Source organism: the organism of the source record quoted next, unplaced genomic scaffold (genome assembly GCF_019419815.1).
Source record: "Pyrus x bretschneideri cultivar Hongxiangsu unplaced genomic scaffold, Pyrus_bretschneideri_v1 Contig1, whole genome shotgun sequence".
Lineage (NCBI taxonomy): Eukaryota > Viridiplantae > Streptophyta > Magnoliopsida > Rosales > Rosaceae > Pyrus > Pyrus x bretschneideri.
In genome coordinates, this window is record NW_025999390.1 from 15255113 (window position 1) to 15269151 (window position 14039).

Genomic DNA, 14039 nt, shown 5'->3' on the forward strand with positions numbered 1-14039 from the left:
TAAACGAGCTTATGATAAATTTAATCTTGACAATAAAGCGATGCTAGAATATGTTGATCAACTGGTTTGTTCATGTTTGATCTACTATTTTTCGTTTTGACTTTTGAAATATTGAGCCAAATTAATATGAGATTTCATACCCAAAGAATTTAAGGATATGATGTCCGTTTGAGATTTTTACACATTACAAATAAAGTTTCCTTTTCCTTTCCATTCTATGTTTGCTCACTGATGTTGAGAGTACGGTGACAAATTTGGGTATACAACTCATGTTTGCTAAGGTTTTTTCTCTTCTCTATTTTGAGAATTTATTCCGAATAACTGCATCATGCACATAAAACACCTTACTTTAGATCGCTCACTATCCGTTTTCACCTCTTTGTATTTGGTGCCTTTATACGAATGCCTAAGCTGAAAATTCTTTCTTAATTTTACTCGTAATATATCCTATTACGTGAAGAGGGATACGAGCTTTTTGACGGGTCAGTCAAACCCTAATCTTGGTGAAACATGAAATGATAGAACAACAATCAAATATAACAAATCAAATCGATTTAATAAATTTTAACCGATCAAAAGTAAATAAATTAGTAGTGAAGGGACAACAATATTCTTGCCAGAATAAAGAATTACACCGTTAAGTATATTCTAATACCATATGATTTAAACAAAGGTTTTGTTTGATACGAATACCAGATTCCTGATGGTATCAAACTTTGGAGTTCAATTTTGTATTCTATCTCTTTGTTTCTTTGTGGGAAAAGAAAACCGATTGCCAGAGAGAGAGTTAGGTTACATTCATAAAAAATAAAAAATAAATATTAGTCACACTATAATTTGTGTGCATGAATAATAATGCGTTGATCGAAGCAGATTTACGCTTCTTAAAATCAATTTCAACGACTTATTTTAAGCGGTTCAGCAATGTGCTATTGCATATTTTGAGTATGATCAAAACACACCACGTAACAATATAATAACCGCACTCAAAATATCTTGCATGTGGAGCATTGTGGTGAACAAAAACTCAGGTTTGTATAATGGGTCTTTACTTTATAGACTTTACTTTCCAAAGCTGAATTCTCTGACTCTTAGATGCAATGCAATTATGCATCTTCGTGATCATCTGGTAAACTGGTATTTGACTCGTTGAATTATTACTGCAGTTGAAATTGACTCCTTAAATTATTTTTTTAATAAATTAATCTTCTGAACTATTTGAAATTAACCAATCAACCCTTATCGGTAAATTCCATCTACTATTTCGTTAGATTGAAAGCAAAAAAATCTGAAAATTTACTTCTGTATCATTTTTTTTTCACTAAACGGGATTACGACAAATTTAATCTTGACAATAAAGCGACGCTAGAATATATTGGTCAACTGGTCTATTCACGTTTGATCTACTGTTTTTCATTTCAACTTTTGAAATATTGAGCCAAACTAATATGAGATTTCATACCCAAAGAATTTAAGGATATGATGTCCGTTTGAGATTTTTACACATTACAGATAAAGTTAAATTCCTTTTCCTTCTATGTTTGCTCACTGATGTTGAGAGTACGCTGACAGATTTGGGTATACAACTCATATTTACTAAGGTTTTTTCTTCTCTCTATTTTGGGAATTTATTACGAATAACTGCATCACGTGATTTTCTGATCGCGCACACAAAGCACTTTACTTTATATCACTCATTATTTGTTTTTACCTCTTTGTGTTTGTGCCTTTATACGAATGCCTAAGCTAAAATTTTTCTTATAATTTCACTCGTAATATGTTGTATTACGTGAAAAGAGATACAGAAAGATGACGGTGAGCTTTCTGACGATTCAGTCAAACCCGAATCTTGGTGAAGCATGAAATGATGGAACAGCAGTCAAACGTAACAAATCAAATCGATTTAGTTATTTTTAACCGATCAAAAGTAAATAAATTAGTGGTGAAGGGACAGCAATATTCTTGCTATAATAAAGAATTACACCGTTTAAGTATATTCTAATACCATATGATCTAAACAAAGGTTTTGTTTGATGCGAATACCAGATTCCAGATGGGTATCACACTTTGAGAGTTCAATTTTGTATTCTATGTCTTTGTTTATTTTTGGGAAAAGAAAACCGATTGCTAGAGAGAGAGAGAGAAAGAATTGTAGTAAACAAAAACTAAGGTTAGGATAATGGGTCTTTACTTTTTAGAGTTGTATTTTCTAAAGCTGAATTCTCTGACACTCAGATGCAATGCAATTATGCATCTTCGTGATCCTCTTTACTAGAAAATAATTATTAACTAATTAAGCAAGCATATCAAAATTCACGAATTCAGCAATTTGAATCGTTTGAAACTAAGGTTAGGATAATGGGTCTTTACTGTTTAGAGTGGTATTTTCTAAAGCTGAGTTCTCTGACACTCAGATGCAATGCAATTATGCATCTTCGTGATCCTCTTTACCAGAAAATAATTATTAACTAATTAAGCAAGCATACTAAAATTCACGAATTCAGCAATTTGAATCGTTTGAAAGATAAATACTTAAACGTTGAAAATAATAATTATATATGAGTCGGATCAACAAGATAGACTAATAGAGACCGCATGAATTAAATTTAAAGGTCTGAATTACTCAGTCTGCAAATTCCGGTTTGATTGATCTCAATTCGCGGATCAAGGCTTAAACTTGTTGGTGGGTTTTTGTTTGGTATCGAATTTGAAACTAGATATATGCAGACGAACGGCAGAACAATTTCTACGGACTCACTCGTGCTAGTGGTATGGTACCACGTCTTAACCATGTACTTGAGAATCAACCACAAGTCAACACAAAGATATAAAGTAGTAGATAATGACTTCTATATGCACTTCATGCATTACCCATGCCAATACCATTGAGAAAATCTCAAGTACGTATATACTTACGAGAGTAGTGGTGGATCCGCAAATTTTATTTATGGGCAAGACGAAAAAGCTCTAAGGTTCCCACATTAACCATCTTTAATGGCTTGTTCCCCAGTAAGATAAGATAATATTGTGTTGTCACATAAAATTCGATAGAGTAATCTCTATCACAAATACCGTGTGCCCTAGCCTCATTTGTGAAACTGTGACATTTTCTTATTGAATAACCCTAAGTGTCCAACTACGTGGCACCCATGCCAAAATTCTCTCAGCTTGTTAAAGAACAGCTTAATTATGTTACAATATTGAATAGGGAATTGTTATTAGCACTTTAAAAATCTCATTTGTCACTCCAAGATTTTCATAATTAGAAAGAAAAATACACTTGTGTGAGAAGTGTAGAATCAGATTTTTGGAATGCTAATAACAATTCCTATTGAATATTGTTGAACTAATGCATAGTGAAAATAAATGCAAGACAATCAAGGTTCCGAAGGCCTTTTGAGCCCTACTGGGCCAGACCAAAACTTTGGGCCCAGCTCAACGGCAATCGTCCCATTCCCTCCCTCTCTCACGCCTTCGGTTGACTAATCAAATGGTTCGTTAATACGTTTCCACGATGGCAGTGACTGATCCGAACCCCAAGAAGGATAAGGAAGTATCCACTCCCACGCGCCCTCACATTTTCCTACGCCAACGCTTGCACTTTATCTCTCCTTTAGGCCAGCAGTTCGATCCACGCGCTCTCATCGCGCTGCCCTTTCAACACCTTCACTAATAAAAATGTAAAAATAATAGACTTTTATTTTTTCTGTTGGATAAAAAAATAAAAATAAAAAACGCTCAGGCTTCTCTCCCGCTAATCCAATATCCGCACACGCAGACACAGCCAAAGAAAAGCGAACCAATCGTTCCCTTCCATCCTTCGTTTCATTTCCTTCGGTTCCATTTCGTTTCGCAGAGTCTGCGATTTCGTAATTCGGTTGCGTACAGTGATCGCTGACGCTCTCTAATGGCGGGAGGAGTGGTGGTAGACGCGCAGTACCTCAAGGAAGTCGAGAAGGCTCGCCGCGACCTTCGCGCGCTCATCGCCTACAGGAACTGCGCTCCGATCATGCTTCGTTTGGCGTAAGCGCTCCGTTTTTCGCTTTCGTCTTTGCGTCTCAATTGTCTGTGTAGTGGTCTGTTTGGTTGCCGAGAAAATCTAGGGAGAAAGAAGGAAAATGAAATTCGTTTCTGATATAGTGATATGCAGTTCTAAATTTGTGTATAAGTATCAATTCGTCAGTTATTTTTTAGAATTTTCTGTTTGACCAAACAGAGGCTTAGCTATGGAGTGTGCATTTTCTGCTACTGAAATATTGAAAGAGAAGTTTTATTTACTAATCTTTATTAATATTGCTACTCCGAAGTTAAACACAATCAATTGATGCAGGTGGCATGATGCTGGAACATACAACGCAGAAACGAAAACTGGAGGAGCTAATGGCTCGATCAGGAACGAGCATGAGCTAGGCCACGGTGCGAATAGTGGTCTGAAAATTGCTGTTAATTTCTGCGGTGAGAGTTTTTTTCTGAAACTTTTAAGTAATCAATTGACTGTTGAATTATGATTTTTTATGTTTCTTAGAGTTAAGGCCAATTTTGAGTTGCTGAACTGTTTGAATGTCTGAAATTGGAAACTTTTCGGTCTCCAGAAGTTGGATGGTAGATTTCAAACAGTTAGAATTTTCACCCTGACATTTTTGGTGTTCTGTTTTGATGCCAGAGGAAGTGAAAGCCAAATATTCGAAAATCACGTATGCGGACCTTTACCAGGTGTTTTGTTTTAAATCTCTCCCTGTTCATTGCAAATCATTGGCTTTAGTTTGCACTTGTGAAGCAAAGAAGATAGATAGAAATAAGCTGATGCATTTAGATTACATTTACTGGATGGGACTTTTACTTTTTCTGTACATATTGGACGAGCAAGTGCCTAATTCTGTATAAGAATCTGATTTAAGATTAACTCATAATTCGATGTTTTATGATCCTAGCTTGCTGGCGTTGTTGCTGTCGAGGTCACTGGAGGCCCTACTATTGAGTTTGTTCCTGGCAGAAAGGTGTGTTCACTGACTTCATGGCAGTTGTTAACAGCACATTTATTAAATATGTTGACGGCAGTTGTTGACTTCCTTTTTATCGCTGAATCAGGATTCATTGGAGTCTCCTGAAGAAGGGCGGCTTCCAGATGCCAAAAAAGGTATGCAGCCAATGCCTATAAAACGTTTCTTCTTTTGCAGTTGTTGTTAGTGTTGTGAGGTTTGGTTTTTCAATTTTGCTGCAGGTGCATCGCACTTGAAGGACATCTTTTACCGCATGGGTCTGTCTGATAAGGACATTGTGGCACTGTCTGGAGCTCATACACTGGTAGCTTTTTCCATGGACTCGACAATGTGTAAAGTTTGCATCCATTATATATAGTATACATATAACAAATACTACTTTGATTCTGTAGGGTAGAGCACATCCAGAAAGGTCAGGCTTTGAAGGCCCTTGGACTAATGAGCCCTTGAAGTTCGATAATTCATACTTTACGTAAGTAATTAATATGATACCTTAAAATTTAAAACTTCTTTTACTTTAGTTACTTTCGTTTGATCGTGCAGTACATATTGACTATTAATGTTGTTGTACCTGAATCTTGATCAGTGAACTACTGCAAGGGGAATCGGAGGGGCTGTTGAAACTTCCCACAGACAAGGCTTTGCTGGACGATCCTGAGTTCCGCCGCTATGTTGAACTTTATGCAAAGGTAATTAATTCCGTTCATCTGTGGTAAATTAGAAATTTCTGGGAAATTTAAGAGAGCTTCGATGAAATGTTGATCAACAAAATAAATCTTGCCTTTCTGCTCAATCCCTTTGCAGGATGAGGATGCATTTTTCAAAGACTACGCAGCATCACACAAGAAACTATCAGAGCTAGGATTCACTCCATCTTCTAGTGTGAAGGAAGCTGCGAAGACCAGTACTATATTGGCACAAAGTGCAGTGGGAGTTGCTGTTACTGCGGCGGTGGTGATCCTGAGTTACTTATACGAAGTTCGTAAAAATGCCAAGTGAAAATGTTGTCTTTCTAATAATATCATCATGAGAAGTCAGCGAAGTATCTTCGATTCAGCGAACATAATAATACTTGTTGTAAGCGGGAGTTAAACGTTGCTGTAATAAGTTCTAAAATTCTCGACTAGTGCTTATAATTGACATGTTTCCAAAGTTCTTGATCTCATTTCTTGGTTTGCGTAACTTGATGAAGAAATACGAATAGCATGAGAAAGAAGTAATGCTTTTCTTGTTTCCCTGGGAAACAATCCTGTCAATCATTTCCCTTTATTCTGATTCTTCTTCTACGCCATATATAACCTGCAGCAAAATCTTCCTTGTAAATTGCAACTAAAGTTGGCAGTTTACGTTTCCACGCTCTCATGGCTGCGGCGGTAGTAAACGAAGAGTACCTCAAGGAAATTGAGAAGGCTCGCCGAGACCTTCGTGCTCTTATCTACAGCAAGAACTGCGCTCCTATAATGCTTCGTATAGCGTAATTGTTCATCCTCCATTTTTCCTTAAACTTGGTTCCTCCATTAACTTTCCTTGGATTGCTCGAGAAAACTGGTGAAGAAAGAAATGGCCATTCGAATTTGTTATCTTGTTCCCATCATTCCAGCATTTTCTCAGCACCCAAACACGAAAGTCAGCTATTTCAGGTTACCGAACTTCTGATACGCGTATAATTGTTGTGTTTTGATAGGTGGCATGATGCTGCAACGTACGATGCTAGATCAAAGACGAGAATACCTGGAGGGCCTAATGGCTCAATCAGGAACAAGGAAGAGTTAAGTCACAGTGGAAATAAGGGATTGGAAACCGCAGTTGAGTTATGTGGTAAGCGTTCGATTTCATACACTTAATCTCACTTCTCTCAATTAAGTTCTCTAATCTGTTTGTGATTCTGCTGTGACTTGCAGAACAAGTAAAGGCCAAACACCCAAAAATCACATATGCTGATCTCTACCAGGTTTTTACTTTCAAATGTTTTTATTGGTTTAAGGGACTTTCTATGGAAGTGCTTTTAACAGCTAAACAGCTAAAGGCTTGTCTTACAGCTTGCTGGGGTTGTTGCAGTGGAGATCACCGGAGGTCCATCCATTGACTTTGTTCCGGGTAGAAAGGTACTCGTATCGGAGAAGTTTAGAATCACCTACCCAACTCATTCTTTTTTAATACCTTTCTTTACCTCTCAATCAGGACTCGAATCAATCTCCACCCGAAGGCCGCCTTCCAGATGCCAAACTTGGTATGTCATCGACCATGTTCATCTAGTTTTGTAACGTAAAAGGGTTTTGAAATCTGCACTTGTTTGATTTTGTTAATAGGTGCATCACATTTAAGGGAAGTTTTCTATCGGATGGGTCTGTCTGACAAGGACATTGTGGTATTATCTGGAGGCCATACACTGGTAAGTTTCTCTCCATCCGTCGTAAAAGTAGAAAATGTCATTCATTTTAATCTACACAGTGTTAAGAATTAGAATTCAACTTTTTCCTTTGGTTATGTAGGGAAAGGCACATAAGAGATCTGGCTTTGAAGGCCCCTGGACAAAGGAGCCTACAAAATTCGACAACTCATACTTCGTGTAAGACATTCCCTAAGAGGTTTATCTACTTTTATATGCAGAATGCAGTTATCTATGTTCATCTGATTCGAATAAAACCGTACGTGGATATGTATAACTCTGTGATCAGGGAGCTATTGAAAGGGGAAACGGAACAACTTCCCACAGACAAGGCTTTGGTGGAGGATCCTGCGTTCTGTCACTATGTTGAGCTATATGCAAGGGTAAATAAGATGAATTTTGGTTTGGAAGTCTCTACGAGATCTTATGTAGCGGTAGTGAAATTCGTAGAATATGTAGAGACTAGCCTGTGATAGGTGATAATTTGACCATGTTCATGTATATGTGTAGGATAATGATGCATTCTTCAGAGATTATGCAGTATCACACAAGAAACTATCAGAATTAGGCTTTAATCCCCCTTTGCCGCGTCCGAAAGTGGTGCTTACTCTTACAATTGCTGCTGCAGTAGTGGCGGCATTGGTGTACGATAAATGCGAAAGTTTCATCAAAAACATGACGAGCCTCATTTAGGGCAGCCACTTACCTGTCTCTCTCTATCTTTCTCATTACACGACTATTTTAGAGTGGAAACTACAAAAACTCGGAACCTGAGTCTAGGTCACCTAAGCGTGTATGTATTATGTTCCACACTTAATTAATTGGTGTTATTGCTCAAACTCATTATACATTTCCAAAAAATCCCTTAAATCCTTCATGTTTATAAGGCTAACTACGCACCCCCGTGGCCAGAAAGGCCAACCGCGTTTGTCTCAGCAAAGGATCCGGGAATGCTGGCCCCAAGCCTCCATGAATTTGGCATCACAATGTACTATTACAGGAGCCAGAAATTCTCCATAACTTGATTTTATAAGCAATGCGTGGCAATTGTTGCATAGAAATAAGCATTGTGGCGAGTTTTTAGTGAAAAATAGCAACAGGAAGTACGAAAACTTAAACAAAAATGATTGAGATTTGAAGAAAATGAGCCTTTGTTATTCTGTTGAAAGACTTGGCTTATATGAATGAATACATAGAGTAATCAGCTTCTGCAGAGTGGATTATTAAAGGGGAGAACAAGTTCATCTCCAGACGAAAAGAACACTATTTAACTCCTCGGATTAGAAGAACTAAGGTAATTAAGGTAAGCAATTATAGTTAGTTTAGGCCCTTGGACTTAGAGACAGTGTAATATCCTGAAAAACCCGGAGCCTCTTCTCAACCTTCTTCGGAAACATCCCGGAACAGTTGCTGATTCCAACCGCCTTCCCAGCCTCATTTTTCGGGTCAATGACCGTGGCGATGATAGCCTCTTCGAAGTCCTTGTTGTCGGGCAACAATCCTGTCAACTCATTCCCTGTTTCTTCAAGAGAGAGCCTTCTTCTGGTCTTGTTCTCTGGTACGACCAAATCCACAACAGGTTTAGGGATCTCAATCGCCTCTGTCACTCTCATTGAAGTCGCAGCATTCCCGGACCTTGTCCTCTTAAGGGTCTCAGCAAATTGAGTGGCGGTTGGGGCGGTTGAAATGGACTTTGAGAAGTAAGGCTTTGCAGCAACATTAAGTGAGTTTGGTTGAGGGACTCGATTGACAGTTTTATGCTGAGGAAGTCCCATCTTCGGGTTTGCAAAAAAGTTGGAATTGATATTCTCATCAGCAAACTCATCGGGTTGAGATTTCACAGAATCTGTTGTTGTTGGCAAACTTGTGTGGTGGTGGTCTCTGCAAGGCTGAGGCTGCCAAATCGATGACGAACCCAAAAACTGCATCAAAAAGCCTGCTCTGCTCAACGCGATCCCCGCCCTTGTTCATCATCTCGGACTCAAGATCTTTGAGCATCTGCTGAGCCCTCTCATAGGCCTTGAGATGGGAATCTGTCCCTCTTGGACCATCTGCAACTGCCGGCTTAACGCGGCGGAGATTCTCTTTAGCCTCAGAGATTCTTCCTTGCTTCATTAGGCAGATTCCGAGGTTGCACATCTTGTTGTTATCTGGCGCAATTGTCAGTGCTCGGCGATAAGCATCTTCTGCTTCAATGTAGTTGTTCTGCTGCATCAAAGCCCAACCCAAGTTCCCCTGAGACACACATAAAGTTAATTAGTACTATCTTCCAGTAATTTCGAAGTAGAATTAAAACAAATTCTTTGTTTTGGTTTTGGATTGTAATCTCACCAGTAATCTAGTGGCTTCTTGTTCCACAGAGACCTGGAATTTCTTCCCCTGAGATCTGGCGGTTTTCGTGCGCTTTCCGTTGAAAGCCATCCCTTTTTGAATCAAGTACAACTTGTGCCTCAAAAGTGATATTTGGTCATCCAATCTCCCACATCTCTATTAAAATTAAGTCAATCAAATTATCAGTAAATTGTAAAGATTAAAAAACTTAATGAAATTTTATTCGGGGTTTTTCGAAAAAAAAGTACCTTGTAAAGATCCAGAAGAATGTTGTCAAGAGACTCCTGAGCCTGATCGGAACACCGGTGTCTCAACGACTTGATGGCCTCAATCGCTTCTTCTGCCCGGCTCTGTTGCTTCATCACAATCGCCATGTCCTTCAAAGCACTATCCACTCTGTCCCCAGAATTAATGGCTGCCCAAAACAGCGGGATTGCCTTCTCCGGATCCTTCTCCACCAGCTATTCAAATTTCGAAATTGAAAAACCAGAAAACCCATCAATCAAAACACGACCCAAAACTCAAAACCAGAAAAATTCAAGTTTTAAAAACCAAATTTTGTAAAGGACCCAGAGGATTTATTTACCTGAACATTCTTGGCTCTGACATAAGGAGTGTCGCCTACCGGAACTTTGTGAGTTACGTGAAATGACTCAGTTCCGACGGAATGAGTCCTCGAAATTCCGAGAGGCTTGGCCGGAGAGGAAGGAGCAGACTTGGTGGGTCTGAAACCAGGCGGAGCATTCCACATATCTTGCAACATCTTTGAATTTTGAACGATTTGATCTCACAATTGAAGCGAAATCAAAAGATGAAGAAGCAGATATGTGGAAGGCTTTGGATTTAGGAGAGAGAAAGTCTCTGAGGAGAGAAGAAGAATGGAGGGAGAGAGAGAAGGGAAGAGTGCAGGAATCGGTGTGATTTGGTGGGGTAATTTGAGAAAAATATAGGGATTTGAAATTATGACCGTTGGGGTTTACCGTTCTACTAACTAGCCGTTAGGGGGTGTGTTTGTATAATGGAGGGGAAAATGATCGTATGCGCGTATCCACACCGTTGTCCAAGTTTGCTTATTTATTTATTTAATTTCCAAATTTCGGATCTACTTGGGGGTTGGTCCTTTGGGGGTACTTCCGTAATATGACAGATGTGATAATAGAGGTGCCAAAATTCGTAAAGAAATAAAATTATAACTTTGCAAGAAAAGTTTGGTTTCTTTCTTTTTGTACATAAATTTGGGTGGGGTTTTGAGATTTTTTATTTTTCTTTTCATTTTGTGGATGAGTGAGCTTGTACGTCTAGATTTTAAAATTTTTGATACACTTAAGTTTTAATTACATATTCAAGTTCAACAATATATACATAACTATTTACCTGCATGAAATCGATCTCTAGCCGCGGTCACGCGGGTACCAAGTGACATTTTTAAAATTATGTTATTTTTATTTGTTTTTCTAAGAGTGAAAAAATGAGAGAATTATGAAATTTTTAGTTTACCATTTTACCCTCGTTTAATTTTGTCTTGGTGTTTTAGACGTTTGTTTGGGTTTTATAAATGTAAGCATTTGCAAGAAAACTGCAATGACAAAAAAAATCATTTCTAAACATTCCGGTGCAAGTTCAATGTCCACAAATTCTCCTTCCTTAACAATTTCCTATTGAACCAACTAACATTATCTTTCTCCTAAAAAACATATCTAACCATTTGTTGAAGTTTTGCTTTTCTAAGAGTATCAACTGATTCATAAAAAAAAAAATAAATAAACAAAATAGGAACAAATTTTTTGGTTATTTGATATAATGTTGCTCCAGATCCGACCCGGATAAAACTTTTCCTAATTATGAGCCCAATTCAATCTCTACCGGAAGGACATAGGCCCACTGGGCCCAGTTTCTTAGAAAGAGAGAAAAACAGGTTCACCCAAGCCCAAATTATGATCAGCACACCCAGCTCCAACTAAAGTCTGAAATTTTCTATTACACACTACCAATTCCTTTGTGAAATACAAGTCATAGCATATTGCATCTTAAAAAAGAAAAAGTACGAAGGATAGGTGAACTTCTGCATCACATTACAAATCTCCCATAACAGAATGAAATCAGTACATACAACCGGAAACGAGGGTGCGGTAGCCATAGCCAAAGGCCTTGACCATCAAGCAAATGGCAGCCGCTACTTCAGAGTTCAGACTATAGCAACCGGTCCCGAAAACTGTCTGTCTTATCAAGTCTAGCTGTACCCGAGCTTGATGATTCGGCCATTGCATCAGGAGATGCTGCTCTCTGGGATGCATCTTTCTTCAGAGAAGTTGGTATACCTGAAACTTCCTGAAGAATAAGAGGAGAACATAAGTTAACATATCTAAACACGGGGAAAGAATCCGACAGGGCAGGTCGAATGGGGCAATGGACCTCATTTTATTTCACATGGTTGTCAGAACAATATAGAAATAACTGCTAATACTGCAAATGAGTAACTTAAAGCAATCAATTCTAGATGACCTTCATCAGATGCAACCGCAAGTCACAAGGTCGAACTCGATTTCCAATGCACGCCATCACAAATTTTGAATAGTTAAACAATACATCAGCAGCAGCTTGCTTTTTCTCGTCAATCTACAAAAACAAAGACAATGGAGAACACATTAGTCATTTCGGCAATTAAGAAGCATCTCATCAAACTTGCAACACCAAGAGCCAGTTGATCTAAAACATAAATGAAAGTAACAAATTCAAACAATAAAAACCTCTTTCTGCCCGCCGTACACAAACCATTCAAGACATTCGAACTTGAAAAGGTACCAAGGGTTCAGTTCAGACACCAAATTTATGCACATCAGTCAACAAAAGCAATGACAAGTGAAATCTACCTACAGGTTTATAGAACAGACTACATGTTCATGGAGTTTCCAAACTCGATCATAAAGCCGGTGTTAATCTCAACAGTTTCCGGCTGCCATTTCACCGTATCCCCCCGTTCCTTGCCTAATCGTGAAGACAGTGAAGGTGGAGTAACATATGCAATCGCGAATTATCGAGAAAAATACAAATATATAAAACATGAAATTTGACAGACTAAATTCCCCATAAAATTCGAATAGGGGGCGCCCCAATCGCACAATCTTCCATTGTGTAAATTCTCGAATCGACCATAAAAAATTTCAACCTTAAACACACAACACAAGTTCCGGATTTTTAATCCACCCAATTTGTAGATATTGGGAGGTTTGAGAAGTTGATTTGGTTTGGTTCGTAGGTAAATAAAAGTTTGATTTTGATTTGGTTGGATTAAGGTGATGATTTGAAAGAGAGAACAGATTAAGGTCGTGATAATAATATCAGAATTTAAACCGAAACTAATTTCTTCCAAATAAAAGAAAAATTAAATTAATTTGGAGTATGGAAAACTGTACCTCGTAACCTTCTTTCATGGCGGAAGCTCTGCGTCTGCGTTTTTTCCAATATCCGGGAAAAGAGAAGGAAAGCAGGAAGGAACACGGTTCCTTAATAACAGAGTTAGAGAAAATAATATAATTAAATTTAACAACTAGTTCAGAATGAACACAGTGGCCTATTAGCTCAGCTGGTTAGAGCGTCGTGCTAATAACGCGAAGGTCGCAGGTTCGAGACCTGCATGGGCCAATTTGCCTTTCTTTTTAGTCATTATTTGTTTTATTTTTTTTGGACAAGCAAAAGTAAGCCATCAAATCTGGGATCGAAATCCATCGATTGTATAGAACCGTCAAATTTTGGTGGGGATGCAAAGGTGGAAAGAGGGAGAAGTTCATGAAGAGGGTCATTAAGGCAACGGTTGTCCTAAATGTATCATGCATCACCATCCATTCCACTTTTCCAAACTTCTTGGTCTGAAACACAATCACCTTAGCATCTCGTTTCATATCAGTTCCGTCACAGAGATTAAACCAGCTAGGAGCAAATGGCACTATAAAGGAGATCAAATCTAACTCTGTAGAATCATTCGCTCCAATTTAATTTCAAACTTTCAAGTTATGGTAGGAAGGTCGTCAAAAATGGTAATTGTACCAAGTTATCAAGAATGTCGTTAAAATGAAACCAAACGACGTGCCACGCTCAATATGCCAATGCGTCTGGTTCATTTCAATGACAGTCTTGATAACTCTGATGGCAATGGAGGGCTGGCTAGCTCTCTAGCCTCATCTTGACGCATCAGTTTGCTACATTTCCAATTTCGTTACCATTGGAAACGAGAGTTCAATGGTAGACACCGGAGAGCCAGCCAGACTGGCCCTTCTTGTCCGGCAGCTAAAATAAACGATGCTGATGAATCCTTATATATG

At 38.4% G+C, this 14039-nt stretch overlaps 3 protein-coding genes and 1 non-coding gene across 4 annotated transcripts; 3 read left to right on the forward strand and 1 right to left on the reverse strand.

Annotated features, from left to right (window-relative positions):
- Positions 1–3811: 3811 nt before the first annotated feature.
- On the forward strand, positions 3812–6165 carry LOC103953464 (L-ascorbate peroxidase 3). Its single transcript, XM_009365199.2, has 9 exons — positions 3812–4023; positions 4331–4455; positions 4664–4713; positions 4932–4997; positions 5089–5137; positions 5222–5304; positions 5393–5472; positions 5587–5689; positions 5805–6165. The coding sequence occupies exons 1-9, from the start codon at positions 3908–3910 to the stop codon at positions 5997–5999; spliced, it is 867 nt and encodes a 288-aa protein (XP_009363474.2). The 5' UTR covers positions 3812–3907; the 3' UTR covers positions 6000–6165.
- Positions 6166–6313: 148 nt separating this feature from the next.
- LOC103953465 (L-ascorbate peroxidase 3-like) lies at positions 6314–8308 on the forward strand. Its single transcript, XM_048588591.1, has 9 exons — positions 6314–6474; positions 6685–6818; positions 6902–6951; positions 7040–7105; positions 7182–7230; positions 7310–7392; positions 7493–7569; positions 7679–7772; positions 7900–8308. The coding sequence occupies exons 1-9, from the start codon at positions 6362–6364 to the stop codon at positions 8080–8082; spliced, it is 849 nt and encodes a 282-aa protein (XP_048444548.1). The 5' UTR covers positions 6314–6361; the 3' UTR covers positions 8083–8308.
- Positions 8309–8522: 214 nt separating this feature from the next.
- Positions 8523–10646, reverse strand: LOC103953466 (protein POLLENLESS 3-LIKE 2-like). Its single transcript, XM_009365201.3, is given in 5 exon segments — positions 8523–9305; positions 9307–9624; positions 9721–9876; positions 9969–10181; positions 10307–10646. Coding segments are annotated over 5 exon segments (1458 nt in total). The 5' UTR covers positions 10484–10646; the 3' UTR covers positions 8523–8711.
- A 2642-nt stretch (positions 10647–13288) lies between these two features.
- Positions 13289–13362, forward strand: TRNAI-AAU. Its single transcript has one exon. It is a non-coding gene; the product is annotated as a tRNA-Ile (tRNA).
- The last annotated feature ends 677 nt before the right edge of the window (positions 13363–14039 follow it).

Bases quoted from the DNA above. Each gene is read 5' to 3' on its own strand.
- LOC103953464 (XM_009365199.2), top strand. From the start codon at position 3,908: ATGGCGGGAGGAGTGGTGGTAGACGCGCAGTACCTCAAGGAAGTCGAG. The intron at 5,138-5,221 runs GTATGCAGCCAA...ATTTTGCTGCAG, and splicing joins GCTTCCAGATGCCAAAAAAG to GTGCATCGCACTTGAAGGAC. The intron at 5,305-5,392 runs GTAGCTTTTTCC...TTGATTCTGTAG, and splicing joins TGTCTGGAGCTCATACACTG to GGTAGAGCACATCCAGAAAG.
- LOC103953465 (XM_048588591.1), top strand. From the start codon at position 6,362: ATGGCTGCGGCGGTAGTAAACGAAGAGTACCTCAAGGAAATTGAGAAG. The intron at 7,106-7,181 runs GTACTCGTATCG...CCTCTCAATCAG, and splicing joins ACTTTGTTCCGGGTAGAAAG to GACTCGAATCAATCTCCACC. The intron at 7,231-7,309 runs GTATGTCATCGA...TTTTGTTAATAG, and splicing joins CCTTCCAGATGCCAAACTTG to GTGCATCACATTTAAGGGAA.